This window comes from Calidris pugnax, unplaced genomic scaffold (genome assembly GCF_001431845.1).
Source record: "Calidris pugnax isolate Ruff unplaced genomic scaffold, ASM143184v1 scaffold87, whole genome shotgun sequence".
In the NCBI taxonomy this organism is placed as follows: Eukaryota; Metazoa; Chordata; class Aves; order Charadriiformes; family Scolopacidae; genus Calidris; species Calidris pugnax.
The window spans coordinates 380,166-401,199 of record NW_015090818.1 but is presented as its reverse complement, the minus strand read 5'-3'; the positions used below and the strand labels follow the sequence as shown (position 1 = coordinate 401,199).

The 21,034-nt window shown below is 43.5% G+C and overlaps 1 protein-coding gene across 1 annotated transcript; it reads right to left on the bottom strand.

Moving 5' to 3' along the window:
- Positions 1-10,324: 10,324 nt before the first annotated feature.
- TAAR5 (trace amine associated receptor 5) lies at positions 10,325-20,166 on the bottom strand. The gene is made up of 5 exons (XM_014939803.1): positions 20,030-20,166; positions 19,250-19,433; positions 11,856-12,105; positions 10,715-10,833; positions 10,325-10,618 (listed from the first exon to the last, which is right to left on the bottom strand). The coding sequence occupies exons 2-5, from the start codon at positions 19,346-19,348 to the stop codon at positions 10,325-10,327; spliced, it is 762 nt and encodes a 253-aa protein (XP_014795289.1). The 5' UTR covers positions 19,349-19,433; positions 20,030-20,166.
- Between the last annotated feature and the right edge of the window lie 868 nt (positions 20,167-21,034).

Genomic DNA, 21,034 nt, shown 5'->3' with positions numbered 1-21,034 from the left:
CCCGGCTGACAGGGCCTCGGGGGGAAAAGGGGGGAATAGGGGCAGCCCCAGCCCCTCTGCGAGAGGAAAAGAGTGTTATTTTAAGGAAAATATGGTGTTGCGTTAGGAATTGAGGGGAAAACATGAGTACCGAAACGATGTTACAGTGAAAAATACCATGTCACCACAGTAATATCCTGCTTTGAAGCACCCACCGTCGGTTTGGGTCATTTCGTCTCAAAGCTGGATGCTTAGAAGAAAATGAGTGGGAAATTGTAGTTCTATTTAAAGGTGCCTTTAGAGAGACTCGCAGCCCTGAAGGCCAATTGTACCCTGGGCTCCATCAAAAGTTCCAGTTCTGGGCTCCCCACTTCCAGAAGGACAGGGAACTGCTGGGGAGGGGACAGCAGAGGAACAAAGATGATGAGGGGCCTGGAGTATCTCCCTTACGAGGAGAGGCTGAGGGACTTGGGTTCTTTTAGCCTGGAGAAGAGAAGGCTGAGGGGGGATCTGATCAACACCTATAAATACTGAAAGGGTGGGTGTCAGGAGGATGGGGCCAGTCTTTTTTCAGTGGTGCCCAGGGATGGGACAAGAGGAAACGGGCACAAAATTGAATATTAGAAGTTCCATCTCACGATGAGGAGGAGCTTCTTGACTTTACTCCAGAGGTGCCTTCCAACCCCATGTGATTATGTGAAAATAAACATGTGATTCTTTTTCTACTGGAGACATTCCAAACCCACCTGGACACGTTCCTGTGCAACCTGCTCTAGATGGGCCTGCTCTGGCAGGGGCTTGGACTGGATGATCTCCAGAGGTCCCTTCCAACCCCATGTGATTCTGTGAAAAGAAACATGTGATTCTTTTTCTATTTTTATTTTTTTTTTTTAAAGAAGCAGATCAAGGGAGGGGATTCTGCCCCTCTGTTTGGCTATGGTGAGACCCCACCTGGAGCACTGCGTCCCGCTCAGGGGTGACCAACCTAACAAGTTCCAACCCTGTTGGAACGGGCCCAGGGAAGGCCATGAAGATGACCTTTTAAAGAAGCAGATCAAGGGAGGGGATTCTGCCCCTCTGTTTGGCTATGGTGAGACCCCACCTGGAGCACTGCGTCCCGCTCAGGGGTGACCAACCTAACAAGTTCCAACCCTGTTGGAACGGGCCCAGGGAAGGCCATGAAGATGACCTGAGGGCTGAAGCACCTCTGCTGTGAAGACAGGCTGAGAGAGTTGGGGGTGTTCAACTACAGCCTCGGGGATCTGGGGAGCATCTGGTCCTGTAATTTTCCCTTTGAAGAACTGGGGAGGATACAGAAGCGCCTCAGCTGCTATGGAGGCAGCCTCGAGGCTCACCTGATGCTTCTCCTCCAGTGGCTGGGCCAGAAGGCGATCGGGTCTCCCCACGTCTCTGTTGCCCTCGCTACCTGGTGCCACTGAGTCTCTCTGAGCCCTACCAGGATGATAATGACTGCATACACCTCATGGTCTTCTTTTTTTTTTTCTCCCCTTCCTTTCCACCCCTCCACCTAAAGAGTTTCACTTCAATGTAAGCCACCAAGAAAAATGCTACTTAATAGTCTCATACAAGACTACAAGAGCTATCTTCATGAAAGGAGCACAAATACAGTATCACAGAATGGTTTGGGTTGGAAGGGACCTTAAAGATCATCCAGTTCCAACCCCCCTGCCATGGGCAGGGACACCTCCCACCAGACCAGGTTGCTCCAAGCCCCATCCAGCCTGGCCTTGAACCCCTCCAGGGATGGGGCAGCCACAGCTTCTCTGGGTAACCTGTTCCAGTGTCTCACCACCCTCACAGCAAAGAATTTCTTCCTAAGATCTCATCTAAAACTCCCCTCTATCAATTTAAAACCATTTCCCCTCATCCTGTCACTCCACTCCCTGATCACAGTCCGTCCCCATCTTTCCTGGAGCCCCTTTAGGGACTGGAAGGGGCTCTAAGGTCTCCTGGGAACCTTCTCTTCTCCAGGCTGAAAAACCCCATCTCTCTCAGTCTGTCCTCACAGCAGAGGTGTACCAGCCCTCAGAGCATCTTCATGGCCTCCTCTGGACCCATTCCAACAGGTCTATGTCCTTCCTGTGCTGAGGACTCAGAAGTGTGTGATGAAATGAAGGGGAAGCAGCCCAGCCCTGGCCTTGTATTTCTGATGAGTGTCCTCTTTCCAAGGCGTGAGCGGTGCCTAAGTGGTGTGTAATTTCCCTGATGGGCAAATTTAATTCTCCCCTGTCGCATTTTACTTGTGCACCTCTAACTGTAGATAGGAAGGGTGATGCTGCCAGGAGTTGGTACCGATGGCAAAGCACCTGGCAGAGCTTCCCAGGCAGTTGTTACTTATATGTTCCACCAGCCGGATGAATTCCTGTTACTGTCGTCGTCATCTCCATGTGCTAATTCAATTAAAATATCCGGTCCAGTACCTGAAATGAGATTACCTTCTTATTACAATCAACGCTGTACAAAATTATGATGGATGACGGTTTCCAGCCTGAATGAGTTTATGGGTTAATTATATTGCAGGAGGCCATGTGAAACCTATTTGTTTAAGAAAAATGTATGGACCATCGGCATGTTATTTAGGCTGGTACTTGCTCTTCAGCAGCAGTAATTAATGCAATGACATAGATTGTGAATAAACAGGGAAAAAAATCTGTGCCCAAAGTTGATAATGTTTCATAAAAAAAAAAATAAATTAAGTTTACTAGCAACTTATTTTCAAATTTTTCTCTGCCTTTGCCTTTCTGTTTAATTTTCAAAGACCATAATGTAATTTCCTCTCCGCTAGTGAAACAAGCCAACATTATGCCCAGTCTTTAAATAAAAAGTACCTGCAAATGCATAATCTTTCTAACTTCAGCCAAACCATTTTAAAATGATGAGGAGATATAAGGGGCATACAACTAAATGGCGATATTTTGTTCAGAAAAAGAAATGCAAATATATGGAAGGAAATATATTAAAATAAAATGTATGGACTTTGAGGTCAGCAGCTAGCTCTGATAGAATCCAACAGATTGTCATTTTGAAAATGAGGTCATTGTTGAGCAATTAATCTCCATCATTTTACAGCTCATCATCATCGTCATCATTTTCCAATTCATAATTACCTTCATTGCTTTTTGGAACCATGGAGAAAGAAAAACACACAAAGGGATCCTGGCAGGATTTGGCTGCGTAAAGCGAACAGACGTCAAAGGCAAAGGGACGGGGGGGGGGTTTACAAAGATGAGGAAAACAGCACTTAATGATAGTTGCAAAATGCAGTGTCAGAAAATCAGGAAAGTGATTGTGGCCACTGCCCCAGAGTTTGAGTGGCTTTTCCTCCTCGCTTGTTCGCTCTGCCACTGCCACCCTACATATCGGTAGCCTGGCTTCTGCTTTTCCTCTCTCCATCATTCCAACCTGCTGTTGAGCCAAAAAGGAGATCTATCAACAATCCCCAGATGTTATTCTAGAATCATAGAATCACAGAATCATAGAATGGTTTGGGTTGGAAGGGACCTTAAAGATCATCCAGTTCCAACCCCCTGCCATGGGCAGGGACACCTCCCACCAGACCAGGTTGCTCCAAGCCCCATCCAGCCTGGCCTTGAACCCCTCCAGGGATGGGGCAGCCACAGCTTCTCTGGGCAACCACTTCCAGTGTCTCACCACCCTCACAGGAAAGAATTTCTTCCTGAGATCTCATCTAAATGTAAATTATCTAATCTAAATGGCATAGTCTTTCAACTGTGGCACAGTAGAAAGTGGTAACCCATCGAGGGAGTACAGCTCATCCAGTTCTACAGGAGAAAAAAAAAAACCTCTAAAGACAGATTATGCACCGGGACTCAAAAAAGAAGTGGCCAATTGGATACATTCATAGCGTGTACCCTCTGCCTTCTGTTGAGAACTGGTAGAAAACATCTCAAAAAACAACTAGACACTCAGTGGAAACTTTCCTAGTTTCTTGGGCCTGCAGTGAGTTCAGAGCAAATGAAAGAGGTTAGGATACCCCTTAGGACCTGATTCCATTTGAGACCTGCAGATTTCTGCACAGCTAAACATCTAAACCTCTATTATATGCCTCACTTAACCTCGATGCCCCACAGATGGGCATTTTAGGTTCCCAGATGTGTCCCACCTGGTTCTCAGCAGCTGCTTCCTCGGTGCTGTGTGTAGACATCTCAGGCTCCCTAAGACACCTTAGGTAGCACTGAACCAATGATTCATATCCTAAATATTCACTGACTACAGCCTGAGCTTAAACAGCCAGACTGGCTGTAGCTATAATCAGTGCTTAGACACTTACCGTAATTAAAAACACCTACCCATATGCATGAAATTTAAGAGTCTTAATCTTGAAACTCGTCCCACAGCACAGGTCTCTCAAGAATTGCCATGGCTTTCCTATATATATTTCTCTGGTAGTTTGGCACCTGAATTTTTCTAAGAATCTGCTTCTGCTTTTCCCTCTTCAGCCTCATCCCTGGTGTTGGTGTCCTTATTGTAGAACATCTACAGCTGTGTGCAGTAGGGGTCAGGGTTTTACTGTTCCTCAGGGAGAGGAACAGTAGAAGCAGCCTTGGCTTCTGTCCTAAGAAACAACGAAGATCAGTAGAGCAAACAGGGGGTGTATCAGACGCTGGGAGAAAGAAGTGAGATTAAAAGACACTCCAGCCCCAGGCGTAAGGCTTCGTAAATGTCTCAGTTTAAAAATACCAACATTTTGTGGTCACTCTCTATTCAGGACATCCCTGAAAATAACACTTAAGCCCCCTTTCTCTTCTCCTTCCTCCAGACATATACTTTAGCTTTAAATATTTTGAATACCAATATTTTTTCCCATCTGGGGTCTTAAGATTATGGACAAAACCAAAAATGCTTTGAGGTAAATGGGTGTCAGAACTAATTACAACGCCCCGAAGCTGCAGCTCACTCGTACTAGTAGAGGAAACTCTTTTTGCCATGCAAAAACCAGCAGGATGAGATGAAAAAGAAGGAAAAGGGTTTTAGCATTTCGTTTATTGCAAATATTAAAATACACAGAGGCTGCAACAATCACTACATTGCACCATTTTCCTGCAGAATATCTGCTGTGCAATTCCTTTCTTTTGTTCTTACACGTGTAGATTCATTTGCCTCCAGCATTTAGTGAAAAATCAAACACTTTTCAGCAGGTTATGGGGCATCTGCTGGTTTCTTACTATCAGTTACACATTGTCTGTAGCTGTTGATTCTTTTAGTGTTTGTCACTCAGAAAATATGCAGACTTAGGACAGAACGGCTTCTTTTAGAAGGCACAAAAAATCTGAGCAACCTTCAAACCTAATAATAGATTTACATACCATTAATAGAAGAAGACAAAAATATCAGAGTTGTTATTTAGCTGCTTGTTAATTTTTTTTACAGAAGAGTTGCTACTGCTTAATCCAATTTAGCTTTTTCTGATAAAAAGTTCATACCAGTGAGGTAGAAAATAACTTCCTTATCAATAGTACAAAATTTTACTGTACAGTTTGCTGCTGAACCCAGATCCCAACTTATCAGCACCTACAGTTTTAAAATGGGCCTCGTGAAGGCACATGAATGTAGCCAAAGAAAACTGAAAACCTATGCTGACATTTTTTGCTCAGCCCAGGGATATGAGCATACGTTAAGTCTGTAAGAAGACCTATCTAGATCTACTCCTTTCTTTGGAAATAAGCAAACAAAAGAATATGCAAAGTTTTAGGATTGTCAGGAAAAGAAATTTAAAGAACAAAACACAAAACATCGTAAGACCTATGGTATCTGGAGTTGGAGTACCTTCTTCCCCCTTCTTCCACCCAGGTTTCAATGGACACTACTGAGGAATTCTCCCATATGTAGCCTTTGTCTTAGAGGCATGTCCATGTGGGCTGGAATATTATAATAATGTAAAAAATAATTAGTATAACCTGACTCTCTCCTCTGCTGTTGGCCACTACCTTAGGGAGACGTTTGTTCTCACCTGTAGTTGCATCCTTATGGCTTCTTGTGTTTAAAAACTGACATAGAATCATAGAATGGTTTGGGTTGGAAGGGACCTTAAAGATCATCCAGTTCCAACCCCCTGCCCTGGGCAGGGACACCTCCCACCAGACCAGGTTGCTCCAAGCCCCATCCAGCCTGGCCTTGAACCCCTCCAGGGATGGGGCAGCCACAGCTTCTCTGGGCAACCACTTCCAGTGTCTCACCACCCTCACAGGAAAGAATTTCTTCCTGAGATCTCATCTAAATGTAAATTATCTAATCTAAATGGCATAGTCTTTCAACTGTGGCACAGTAGAAAGTGGTAACCCATCGAGGGAGTACAGCTCATCCAGTTCTACAGGAGAAAAAAAAAAACCTCTAAAGACAGATTATGCACCGGGACTCAAAAAAGAAGTGGCCAATTGGATACATTCATAGCGTGTACCCTCTGCCTTCTGTTGAGAACTGGTAGAAAACATCTCAAAAAACAACTAGACACTCAGTGGAAACTTTCCTAGTTTCTTGGGCCTGCAGTGAGTTCAGAGCAAATGAAAGAGGTTAGGATACCCCTTAGGACCTGATTCCATTTGAGACCTGCAGATTTCTGCACAGCTAAACATCTAAACCTCTATTATATGCCTCACTTAACCTCGATGCCCCACAGATGGGCATTTTAGGTTCCCAGATGTGTCCCACCTGGTTCTCAGCAGCTGCTTCCTCGGTGCTGTGTGTAGACATCTCAGGCTCCCTAAGACACCTTAGGTAGCACTGAACCAATGATTCATATCCTAAATATTCACTGACTACAGCCTGAGCTTAAACAGCCAGACTGGCTGTAGCTATAATCAGTGCTTAGACACTTACCGTAATTAAAAACACCTACCCATATGCATGAAATTTAAGAGTCTTAATCTTGAAACTCGTCCCACAGCACAGGTCTCTCAAGAATTGCCATGGCTTTCCTATATATATTTCTCTGGTAGTTTGGCACCTGAATTTTTCTAAGAATCTGCTTCTGCTTTTCCCTCTTCAGCCTCATCCCTGGTGTTGGTGTCCTTATTGTAGAACATCTACAGCTGTGTGCAGCAGGGGTCAGGGTTTTACTGTTCCTCAGGCAGAGGAACAGTAGAAGCAGCCTTGGCTTCTGTCCTAAGAAACAACGAAGATCAGTAGAGCAAACAGGGGGTGTATCAGACGCTGGGAGAAAGAAGTGAGATTAAAAGACACTCCAGCCCCAGGCGTAAGGCTTCGTAAATGTCTCAGTTTAAAAATACCAACATTTTGTGGTCACTCTCTATTCAGGACATCCCTGAAAATAACACTTAAGCCCCCTTTCTCTTCTCCTTCCTCCAGACATACACTTTAGCTTTATTTATCAACTGTCAAACATGGACATACTACAGCCATCCTGCCCAAAAAGACGTGCAGAAGAGAAGCTTCACCAGAATCTGCTGCCCTTCCTCTGCCAGGCCAATGGACTGCAGGAAAAGGCTGTTCTAAAAGCATTTATTCAATTAAATAACATTTTTTTTAAGTCCCATGGCAGCGAGCTACAAGCTCAGAGCTCTGCATACAGAACCTGAGCTATTCTGTCCTCCAAACCTCTTGCTTCAAATATTCTGGCCAAACTTTCCCAGCGGGTCTCTCAGGGATTTTAAAGGATTTATTCTCTTTATCACTCTAAGACCTATATGAGTCCTCAGGCAAAAGTTTACTATCTAAGAAACATCAGCAAATTCTTCAGCTCTTATCAGTTTTGATGTGGGAATTGGACAACCCACAGTTCCTGGAGAGAAATTTGCTTTCCGAGTGCGAGGTCTCATGCGCTTTCATTCACTTATCAAGCTCCTCATCCGTGGGAGTTAACTACTACGAGGGTGAAAATAACTGATTTTTCAGTTTTCTGGCCAAACCTGGAAATACAACCAAGCATATGAAGTACTATCTAAATGGAAAGGTTTCCTTTGCAAAACCAGTTGATTTCCAGATCAAATATGAAAATGCAGCATTTGGTTAGAGCAGTGTTTCACCTAGTCCAGTATTCCAGCTCCGATGGAATATCATCACAGGACAGTATTTAGGGAAAGCAGGACAGCATCTGCCCACCATTCCTCTTATTGCCCCAGCATCCATGTTAAGGATGTTAGAGGGGTACATTCGTGCCTGTTCCCTTTAGTATCTGTTCATGGACTTGCTGTCTTTGAGGTCCCTTTCCAGGAGGGCGTGGAGACAGAAAACAAAAAGACTTGGACAAATTCATGGAGTATAAACAGCTATTTTAGACAGGTCTTTCCATCTCAGCCAGGCTGTGTATCTACATCGAGCTTTCAGCAGAGAGGCAGGAGTCAGAGAGAGAGAAGCAGAAGCCTTGCAGATGTGAGGGAACTGCCCAGAGCAAGGCACTGGCAGGGCAGGAACTGGGATCTCTTACAAAGCTCCACAGGTTGGGTGGAGCATCTCTCCAAGTGAAGCCCTGCCAGCATCCTCTGATTCCCCAGGGCTCGGCTGGAACTAGCCTGGCGGTCCTGCCGAGCCGCCTGCCAAACATCTGTCTGCCTCACACAGGGATGACATCACTTGGAACGGTTTGTCTTCTCCACTCAGGAGAGCTTCAGGGGTGGAAGAGCAGGTCTGGAGATCAAGATGCCTCAGCAGAGCTTTATGATAAGGTAAAACCCCACGGACTCAGACTCTATTTTCTCTCTAGATATTTTAGGCGCGTTTATCACCCTATCTCAAATGACAGAAATCCATCCAAAGTATCCTTTCTCTCTATTATTTTTGGTAATTAAGTACCATGTGGTGGCTTAATGGACTAACATGGGTTGTTTTTGTGCTCTGGATGAACAGCTTCATTGGCAATAAAGTTTTCTACCTCTCTACCAGTGCTGTGAGCACCAGGGTACTTCGAAACATCCTGGAGTCATGGCCTGGCCAACCAGCCCCACACACACAGCAGAACAATCTTTTGCAAATGTTGATTTTTAAAAGATAGCTCTTGAACAGGTCTCAAGGATAAAGTCCTGCTGGATTCCCACTCTTTCTACAACTTAAAACTGACTGAATGCCTTATTGCCCCTTCTTTCAGCACTGCCGTCTTTACAGGATGAGGGACTTCAGAGCTCTCAAAGACAGACACAAAAAACCAATCTGGACTCTCTCTTCCCATTTGGGACCATTAAAGCACAAACCCAGGAAATACGAACGCCTGGTGCACAGAGCAGGTTCCCAAGCAAGCTGGTTTGCCTTGCAGAGAGATTTGAGCTTGGACCTGGAATTCCTATGGCTGTTAGCGCCGTGTTACAGCTCAGATAATCAGATCTGAGTCCCAACAAGCCAATTACATCCAGCACGGTGCTGTGCCGACAGAGCTTCTGTTCCTCATTTGGGACTTGGTTTGTTTTCAACTTCTTGGCTACACGGTGAGGATGTAGTACTCATAGCTGTCTTCAAACCCTCAGCCTTACAGCGGCAAGAAGCAGCAAAGGCTCCCACTGTTGCCTTTGAGCAGAGTGAGAAGCTTGTTAGAGCAGCACATCACACCAATGGGAGCACCCCTGCCCTGGCTGGGATGCAGGGGTGAAGGAACTGCTTTCTACTCCCGTTCCTACCTGCAGTAGGATAAACACAGGCATTTATTCTGGGGCAGGGCTTAAGGATGAGATGGTATTTGGAAGGATGGACTCTCGCTTCAGCCAAAGTCACATCGAGTAACTCACGTGGTTTATGCATTTGAGAAGGTCATAGAATCATAGAATGGTTTGGGTTGGAAGGGACCTTAAAGATCATCCAGTTCCAACCCCCTGCCCTGGGCAGGGACACCTCCCACCAGACCAGGTTGCTCCAAGCCCCATCCAGCCTGGCCTTGAACCTCTCCAGGGATGGGGCAGCCACAGCTTCTCTGGGCAACATGTTCTGGTGTCTCACCACCCTCACATACACCCTGGAGAACTTTGTAAATCAGCACCACTTGCTTTGTGTAAAAATAAGATGATTGCCTGGGAAGACAGTCTCTTCAGAAACAGGCAGCAACCATTTTAGGACGCCGGAGGAATAGTATGGGCAGGCTCCTCTTTATAGCTGATTACAGCCAATTTTCAAAAGCTTGCCAGCATCAAATAACAAACACAAGACTTTAATTAGGCGCGTGTGCTGGGACAAATGTTGTGGCAGGTGAGTCACACAACGGCGTGTCAATATAAACCTGGGATCTGCCCAAGCCATCTGTTTTAAGAAAAACAGAAAATAAAAAGAGAAATACTAGCTAGAAATACTAGATGTGGAAGAACATTCATGAGAAATGCTGTGACAGAGCTTACAATATTTTCGACAGTGCACATGAAGGCTCCGGTCATTCCTGGTACAAGTCTACCGTAGATGTCCTGGAACAAAAGATCCCACGAGTTAAGACTAGTTTCACAGCTTTCCTGAACCAACGGTAGGAAAACACATAGATCAAGGGTTTGCAGGCAGAATTGAAGTAAGCCAACCAAATCAGGATGTCAAACAAAACTGGGGGGGTAATGAAATCCAGAAGACTGTCTACCATAGTGTCAATAGTGAAGGGCAGCCAGCACAGGAGGTAGACTCCTACAGCTACCCTCAGGGTCTTTGCTGCTTTCCTTTCCCTCTTGGATGCTCCTACCTGTAGTTGAGACCCAATACTCCTGTTCGTGTTGTTTATCAGCCTGGCTTGCCTTTAAGCCACGGTAAATATCTTCACATACAAAACTATCATTACGAGGCAAGGGAAGAAGAACACCGGGAAGTTCAACCACCCCCAGAGTTTGTTGAAGAGCAGCTGACAGCTACCAACGCAGGGCACCTCTTCCAAAAAATGGCCCAGGCCTCCTTCGATGGCTTTGGTGTAGAGGAAGAGGGAGGTATAAGCCATAGGGACCGACCATGCCACCCCGATGTTAAATATTTTGAATACCAATATTTTTTCCCAACTGGGGTCTTATGATTATGGACAAAACCAAAAAAGGCTTTGAGGTAAATGGGTGTCAGAACCAATTACAACACCCCAAAGCTGCAGCTCACTTGTACTAGTAGAGGAAACTCTTCTTGCCGTGCAAAAACCAGCAGGATGAGATGAAAAAGAAGGAAAAGAGTTTTAGCATTTCGTTTATTGCAAATATTAAAATACACAGAGGCTGCAACAATCACTACAGTGCACCATTTTCCTGCAGAATATCTGCTGTGCAGTTCCTGTATTTTGTTCTTACACGTGTAGATTCATTTGCCTCCAACATTTAGTGAAAAATCAAACACTTTTCAGCGGGTTATGGGGCATCTGCTGGTTTCTTACTATCAGTTACACGTTGTCTGTAGCTGTTGATTCTTTTAGTGTTTGTCACTCAGAAAATATGCAGACTTAGGACAGAACGGCTTCTTTTAGAAGGCACAAAAAATCTGAGCAACCTTCAAACCTAATAATAGATTTACATACCATTAATAGAAGAAGACAAAAATATCAGAGTTGTTATTTAGCTGCTTGTTAGGTTTTTTTACAGAAGAGTTGCTACTGCTTAATCCAATTTAGCTTTTTCTTTTTCTGATAAAAAGTTCGTACCAGTGGGGTAGAAAATAACTTCCTTATCAATAGTACAAGATTTTACTGTACAGTTTGCTGCTGAACCCAGATCCCAACTTATCGGCGCCTACAGTTTTAAAATTGGCCTCGTGAAGGCACATGAATGTAGCCAAAGAAAACTGAAAACCTATGCTGACATTTTTTGCTCAGCCCAGGGATATAAGCATACGTTATGTCTGTAAGAAGACCTATCTAGATCTATCTAGATCTACTCCTTTCTTCAGAAACAAGCAAACAAAAGAATATGCAAAATTTTAGGATTGTCGGGAAAAGAAATTAGTCAAGCAAAAGAGGGTGTCCAGAAAGGTGTGCAACCTACAGAAGTCATCTCCAAAATACCAGCAGCTCTCTACGGACCGGATGGTGCTAAAAGGCAGCACGGTCAGCCCCAGGAGGAGGTCAGCAAGGGCGAGGGAGAGGAGCAGGAGGTTGGTGGGGGTGTGCAGAGCTTTGAAATGGGAAACAACAATGATGACAAGCAGGTTCCCCACCACTGTGACCAGCATGCCCGAGGCACAGGCCAGATAAATGGCCAGCTGGACCCCGAAGGGATGTGAGGTCCTCTAGCAGGAGTTGTTGGCCTCGTAGCAGAAGGTGACGAGTGTCCCCTCCTGGGCACTGGTGCCCTGGGCTGAGCCAGGACCTGCCCAGGTCCTGCTTCCCCCCCCAGCTCTGCCACCACCAGCTTGGGAAAGGATCCACCTTCCAGCAGAGGTACCAAATGACTCACCTGGAAAAAAAAAAAAATCATAAAAAAGCAGGTTGGAAGGCGAGACGTCTTTTCATCAAGTACTTTTATTAAAGCAATGGGAGAGTTTCCGCTTTTCAAGCGAAAAAAATGAGCCTGTTCTACGTGTTCAGATCAGCGTGTTCAATTTTTGTAGCATCCTTTTTTATATTTTGCTTCTTCTTTCAGCCAATAGGGCGAGGAGCACAGGACATGCAGCAAATCCAGATGGAGATAAAGAGAAGGTCTGCCTTCGAAGGGAAACCCGTGCTGAGTAACAGGCACCACCAGCCAAAGCTCCTTAAGGGATTTGAAAGCTGACTCTGCTATAATGGTTCTCTTCACCTTCCCTGGAAATGAAGCTCCAATTTAGTTATGATTCTTTTCATTAAGTAGAAGCTGTGAAGTGATTATTAGGAAACAAATAATATTTGATGTCCCCTCAGGGCAAGCTGCTCATTTTATGGTGTTCTGGCTACGGAGATATATATGGATATCCGTTATGTCGATAAAGTAAATATTCAGCAAGGCAAACAGATGTATTTTTGTATGCTCTAAATATTGCTACTTATTTTTTCTTGTGAAATTGCTATTTCAGTTATTTAATTTGTAATTGGAACTGTAAGAAATATATTAATGGGTTATAATGGGTTATTCCGCTAGTCTTTGATAAATCAGATAACTGAATGGTATGATATTTTACAGAAAGACAGATCACAGAATCACAGAATCTTAGTGGTTGGAAGGGACCTCTGAGATCATCGAGTCCAACCACAAAAAACAAACAAACAAACAAAAAAACAACAAAAAACCAAACCAAAAAAAACCCCACCAAACAAATACAAAACACACCACACCAAACGCCCACCAAAAACACCGCACCCACCAACTAAACCCCACACTCAACACCTCACCATAAACCAATAACCTTGGGCACTAGAGCATGCCCTGAAGAGCCATGTCTACACGTTTCTTAAATACCTCCAGATATAGTTAAATACATGACAATTTTTTTCTTGAAATGACTGGTAGGATAGCCAGAAATTGTTCCCACCTTTCCCACCCTTCCCAGCAACAACAGAACGTAATAGCAAATCTTTTAATCGTGTTTCCATAAACTTTTAAATCAGGGATACTTCCAGTGAAATACCTCTTTTCCTGGCACGGGAGCCGTGCCGCAGTGCACTGAAATCCTTTTCTAAGTACAGGGCTATTGCCCCAGTGGAAAGTGTGAGGCGTCATATAAAGCAAATGGAGAGAGAATTCCCTGTGGATGATTAAAATGCCTTAGGGGCATTGAGGGACTGTTGTGTGTTTGGCAAAATTTGCCATTTTCTAAGAAGTTAAAATGCACAAATGCTCAGCTGATGAAGGTTTTCTCTGTAGATTTTCTTCAGGTTTTCATGCAAGAAGATGCAGCCGATGGCAGCTCATCCTGTGGCATCAGTGACCCTCACCCCATGGAGGACTTCTGGACTATTTTGTGATGGTTTTTTGATGCAGTGGAATGGTCTGTTTTAACGTGGACCTTATAGAAACAAATACCACTGGGGATAAGTCCTGTATTTTTCATCCTAGACAGGATACTGGGTTTTAAAACAAGCTTCTCACTTCTCAGCAAAGGTTTTCCCAGTGCTCATGTCCTCCACTTTCATCTCCTGCTCAGTCAGGGCAACCACACACCAGCTCCTGAAGGGACTCCAGTGGTACGTCTCTCAGAGCTTGGCTTCTTCTACCATCCTCTGCAATTAGTTTTTTACGAGCTCTGCAATATGACCACCATCCTTCATCTTCCCTACCTTGAGTTTCTCTGGCTAAGAAGTTTCCTGCTGCCCAGCTCCCCTCTCTCTTGATGTTTTTGAGATAACCTGTGCCCAAAGCTGCTGAGACCCAGCAGAGACACTGTCAGGACAAGGCCGAGACAACTTTTTAGACTGAATTTTTAATACAAGAAAGAGCTAAAGTTGGCACCAGTTTCTGTATCGCTCTGGTTTATGTCAGGGTATGAGTAGCAGCTATTACTGTAGGGATTTAAAAACTCCTACAAGAGCAAGAATGTGGGTTTTTTTCCAGTTTTGCTTCAACAAAATATGTATAAACTGGGCATAATTCTATGCGGATGAGTAGCAGCTATTACTGTAGGGATTTAAAAACTCCTACAAGAGCAAGAATGTGGGTTTTTTTCCAGTTTTGCTTCAACAAAAAATGTATAAACTGGGCATAATTCTGTTCAACACTATGCTTCGCTGGAGACTTGCCATAAAACTTCAGAGAGATTAATTTCTGCTTTTTTTTATTTCCACAATTTAATAAATTATTATTTACATTAAGATTGTCAGAGGCTTTTGGAGATCTCTTGATATGAACAATATCAGGTGCAAGGTTTTTTGTCCTTGGTGCTCTGGCATTTTTGTTAGTTTTCATTTTTCCTGTATGTTATATGCAATAAAGTATCATCTTCACCCAAATTTGTCTCTCAAATTTCAAATAAAACCATGTCCTTGTCAAAATCCTTACCCCATCCAGCTGTTGTGATGCTCCTGAAGTGATTATCACCAACCCCAAAGGGAACAACATGGTACAAACCCATCACAGCTCTCCCTGCACATGGAATCTTGTCGAAATCACTTTGCATTTTTTCCCCTCCCATCTCATCTGGTCACAGGAAAAGAGACCAGTTCACGATTAAGAGAAGGCTCAGGTAGTGACAACATAGGTCTTTATAGTTTGAAACAAGAAGAACTTTTTAACATGTATCAACTCTCGAAGTAAGAATGCTATCGTAAAGTCAAAATTGCCAATTGTTCCTTCTATTTCCCTTCATTCTTCAGAGAAAATTGTTGGACCAAATGCCTTAGGGGCATTGAGGGACTGTTGTGTGTTTGGCAAAATTTGCCATTTTCTAAGAAGTTAAAATGCACAAATGCTCAGCTGATGAAGGTTTTCTCTGTAGATTTTCTTCAGGTTTTCATGCAAGAAGATGCAGCCGATGGCAGCTCATCCTGTGGCATCAGTGACCCTCACCCCATGGAGGACTTCTGGACTATTTTGTGATGGTTTTTTGATGCAGTGGAATGGTCTGTTTTAACGTGGACCTTATAGAAACAAATACCACTGGGGATAAGTCCTGTATTTTTCATCCTAGACAGGATACTTATAGTTTGAAACAAGAAGAACTTTTTAACATGTATCAACTCTCCAAGTAAGAATGCTATCATAAAATCAAAATTGCCCATTGTCCTCATGTTCCTTCTATTTCCCTTCATTCTTCAGAGAAAATTGTTGGACATAGCCTGAAACTGAACATTTGTTGAATGTTCTATGCACAGGAAAACACACACACAAAATATAGAAGGATAGTTGTGCTATTTGATAGCCAATACCTTTTTCTTATTGAAACTGCTTCATGTAACTCTAAGACGTAAATTCCTCTAAGTAACCTCTGAGCCTGAGTTCCTTAAAATAGAACAAAACACTTTCAATGGATGACAGACTTTTTACGAGGGCCATCATCAGTGCCCCTTTGCCGTGAAATTTTTCCTCACAGCTTCCAAAAGAGTCCGTTTGGGATCCCTAAATAGAATAAAATAGCATGAGAAGGCGATGGGTTTGCAACCTAAACCTCAACTCTTCTCTCACGTGTGTTGCAGCCACAGAGCCTGTCGTGCAGAAGAAGTTGGCGTAACATCTACAAGTCTTTTATCATTACTGCAAAGTGGGGGAAATCATAGACTCATAGAATGGTTTGGGTTGGAAGAGACCTTAAAGACCATCCAGTTCCAACCCCCTGCCCTGGGCAGGGACACCTCCCACCAGACCAGGTTGCTCCAAGCCCCATCCAGCCTGGCCTTGAACCCCTCCAGGGATGGGGCAGCCACAGCTTCTCTGGGCAACCTGGGCCAGGCTCTCACCACCCTCACAGCAAAGAATTTCTTCCTCAGATCTCATCTAAATCTCCCCTCTTCCAGTTTAAAAATGCTTCCTCTCATCCTATGGCTCCACTCCCTGATCCAGAGTCCCTCCCCATCTCTCCTGGAGCCTCTTTAGGGACTGGAAAGGTCTCTCAGATCTCCCTGGAGCCTTCTCTTCTCCAGGCTGAACCCCCCCAACTCTCTCAGCCTGTCCTCACAGCAGAGGGGCTCCAGCCCTCGGATCATCAACGAGGAATAAAAATCAATCTTCACAACAAGGAATAAAAACCACTTTTCTGCCCATAATAATATTAGAAAAGCCTGGAATGTCCTGCATCCCCAGACAGGAGCACAGTCCTTTTGGTACCCAACAGAGCAGCTGCCTGGCAGCACCCGACCACCACTTTGGTGTCATGATGGTGGGGAAGGGACACTCTGAGGTCTCCCTTCCTCTGCCTCTCCATCTCGCTCCCAACCACACCCCAGAGCACTCCCAGATTTTTATTTTTATGTTCAAACATCCTTTCTCATATTAAAATCCAAAGCTGCTTGGGATTTTCTCCATCCTGCATTTTGGTGGAAATGTGTGATTAAAAACACAGCTGAGAACTCCTCCTTTCTTACAAGAAAAACTGGAATATTCTTAGTTGATACATCACCAGAAAAACTCATGGCTGTCTCGAGAAGCTGCACATCCTTTTCTCTGCCAGGTTGCTCTGTAGCCCTTCATCCAAGCTCCGTTGCTGCTGCAGCCATGAAGGCTGACACGCAAACGATCCAGGGGGAAGCTGATTTGATTAGGTTACATAAATGGAAAAATAAATAATTTTTTTTTAATATATTACAGTTACAGCTCTCTATGCCAGGAGCTTCTTGGAACAGTTACTTTCATTTACATAATTTTCACTGAAGATGATTAAAACATTGTATTTTGGTTTGGTTTTTTTTTTATCAAAAACCATTATAACAGAAAATTGGATGCTGACTATTAAGTATTAATTTACCTGAATTTATCTGACTTCTTCGGCAGATTTTAATTTTGAATAGAAAAATGAATGGCTGTAAACCAAAACCTTTAATTTAGATCTTGAGGAATTTTATTTGGAGGTGCCACTGCAGTGTCTCTGGAGAATTGCCATTGGGATATTTTATGTTATTGCTCACTTTCTTCTTGCCTTGAGAACCAGAGTTATATCAGTGACTACATGCTAAATGTTTGCTAAGTGCTCTGCAGTATTAAGGTATAAAATAAAAATCAACACAGAGATTGCAAAAATAAATCAATCTATTTCTCAAAAAGTTTTCAGCTAGTGTTTTTGCAACCCAAGGATTTAAATTTAATATTTTTTTTTTATATACCTGTCTTACTGGAAGATATTGTTGACCTTTTTCTTGAAAGCTGCCTTTGCCTATGGACTCCACCAGGGGGTAGGAAATCCTTTCTCACAGTTCAAGCTGTGACACGAAAGATGGAAAGAAAAAAAATAATAATAGTAAACTTAAGTATTAGGCACTGCAGATAAAACCTGCCAGTTGCTGAGTTTCGAACCATTTAAAAATAAAAATATGGCAATTGTTTGAATAAGGATCACCGGCTTTGAAGACAGCTCTGAACATTGCTGTTAGAGGCATTGCAAGAGGGAGACTGAGTGTGAGTTCCCCGGATGGGATGCTCTTACCCGTGTCTTGCTCTCCTGCATGTTCAAACTGGGATGGACCAGAGAGGAAGAGGACCATAGGGGTGCTCTCGGACTGAGGTGCCCATCCCTGGAGGGGTTCAAGGCCAGGCTGGATGGGGCTTGGAGCAACCTGCTCTGGTGGGAGGGGTCCCTGCCCAGGGCAAGGGTTGGAACTGGGTGATCTTTAAAGGTCCCTTCCAACCCAAACCATTGTATGATTCTATGACCTGGCACAGCTGGCTGCGACACCATCTCTGCTGTATCCCCCATCACCACGCCATGGAGCTTCCCTCTTCCTGATGGCACCATCACACCACAGGCTCTCTGTATCACCCCCAAACACTGTGCATTTCCTGTAGCTCAGCTCCAAAAGGAGAAGCAGAAAGTTCCTCACAGCATTGTACCCTCACCGGTAAGGTGTCATGTGAAATGTATGCAAGGTTGCCCTCTGCTTCACCAGAGTTCCCAGAAATCTGGCCTCCAGGGAAAGCAGTACAGGAGTAAAACCAGATTAAGATGTGTCCAGAGAAACCTTAGGTGACAGCACAGGCTCTGAAGGTTAGGGTTGGGCTCTGCTAAAGGGATCCAGCTCACCTGGATCACCTCACCCAATATGGCTGGGCCATAGGCTGCAAGAAACTTGCTGCTCAGCTTTCTACACTGGAAGGGTTATCAAGCCTTGGCACAGGCTGCCCAGGGCAGTGGTGGAGTCACCATCCCTGGAGGTATTTAAAAGCCGGGCAGACGTAGTGCTGAGGGACATGGGTCAGTGATGGGTTTTGTCAGAGTTGGGTTGATGGTTGGACTCGATGATCTGAAAGGTCTCTTCCAACCTGGGCAATTCTATGGTTCTGTGATTCCCTTTCAGGGTTGGGGTGAAAAATGGAATCTCCAGATCCAAACCAGAACATGTTCATGTTATCACAGATAAAGTAAAATGTTTTTAGCAAAGACAATGAGCTGTCACCTATATGCCACACTACAATAGATGTAATGAACTAAGACATAAATAAACATGTGGGTGGCTTTTTTGTGTTCAGACTTTAATAAGATTTTAATACACTGTGTGCATATGGTGAAAGGTAAGTCAGAGGTGCAATCCACAATAAAAAGACTGTGGTATCCGTGTTCAATAACAACAACTCAGCCAACCTTATTTTAAACATTTAACTGAGGTGAACTCTGGCAGTGGGTTTTACTGACTCCAGAGGGAGCTCAGCACAGTTTGGTGGGGTCAATATGGGGTGGGCTCTCAGCAAGTATATTTTATAACATCTGGAGCCTGATGTCTAAACAAAGAAAAGACAAGGATATACCTGAGTGTGAGCAGCACTCTTCTTCTTGGGTACTTCTCCTCAGGTACCCCTCGCACTCCCGGCGCCCTAGAGCTCTCAGGACAGGAGCTGTTTCCAAACTCGGAGCAATCAGTCAAATCCCTGGAGATATTTGGAGAAAGCATCATCCATCCTTTATTTGATTTTTTCCACTGGAGATGCGGTTCCACAGGGCAGATTTAATTTTCACGAGTTTCCCAAAGTTTTCAAATCCTAAAGTGAGAATACAAGAGAAAGGAAGTCAAGAGCAGGAATTAAATTACTGAGTGAAAGGCGGTAATTCAGAGGCAAACTTTTCTTTGGCTAAAATAAGCACCAGCTGCAACCCATTGTTTTTCTGAAATGGTACATGAAATCTGGTAACTGGAAGCTATTATCAAATGCATTGCAAATAATAGTTAAAACAAAGCAGATGAAAGTAAACTTAATTACCTCTTAAATTAACTGAATTACATGATACCATCGATTCTATTTTGTGCATTGTATTGCCCCTGCAACATTTTGTAAGATATGGCTCTTCTATTTTATATACATCATAATGTTAGTAATTATTAAGTGGTAGAAGAAAAAAGATGCATAGACAAAGAAATCCCCCAAATTCACTTCAGTCTGTAAATATTGTATGTATTTGCCTCTTTGATCTTAGAATGTTGGTCTTTTTTCTGTAGCAGAAATGTTATCCCAGGTCTCACACTTTACCTTTCTCAGAGATCTCAGTTAATGAGCTATTCACCTAAATGCTCATCTGAAGAGTCCCAAATCAGCTGCCAAAATCCCCTTCTCCAAATTATCCCTGATGCTAAACTCACCTGCTGTGGATTAGGAAGCAGTAGCAGTGAACACATCTGATGGAAATCTGTTGCAAAATGGGTATGATAAGAAATAATTCTTCTCTTTCCCTACACATACACTTGTTTTCTGTCATTGTAATTCCCCCAACTGAAAGGGAGGGGAGATAGGTCGGGTCTTGTCTCCTGTAATCAGCTGTGGTCCAGCTGTAATTGTTATAAATAAATACACTTGTGAATATTTTCAAGGGTCAGAAAATTCCCTTTGTCTATCTGGGGAGAACCAGACGCATTTCTGCCACCTCTTTTCCTTATCACCTGTTTGGGGTAAGAAGCATGTTTAAAAATAAAAGCAGAAAGAAATATTCTTCTCTGCAGCAATTCAACTCATTAAAAGGAACTCGGGAAGCAGGTTGGTCCACTGACTTTTTCCAATAGGTATCATCCTGAAATGACAAAAAATACAGAAACAGAGCATCAAAAGATTAAAAAGAATGCTTGGAAGTTAGTTTTATAGGCTAAGCCTTGCTGCATCGTTTGTTTTAGTAATACCTCCAACAGATTCTTTCAGTTGGCTTTTTTCTGTCCTGTTATTGTCCTGCCAAACTGCAATGTCTGGAAAAGGCAGACCCACTTTGTAACTTGACTAATGAAAGGTGGGAATTTATTTTTGCTTTTATGACATTACATTTAAATCCCAGGAGATTCTGAGTTAAAAGATATATATATCATTTAGAGGCCTACACCAACAGGAGATAAACAAACCCAAGTGTCTGCATTCCCAAGAGTATTATTTTTGTTTGTTCCATGAAGTCATTTACCCTCATCTATAGGGGAGCTATTTTGGTGACTCAAGGCAGATAAAAGTCCTATCAAGAAGAGTCTTTGAAAGGATAGGCTAAAGGAAAAGGTGAAGGGAAGATGTTCTGGTTTTTATCTTTTTTAGCGGCCAATATATTCTATCTTTCACATTTTTTAGTCATTACCATTTCTAATGAAATTTGCCAATGAAGTATTTAATCAACT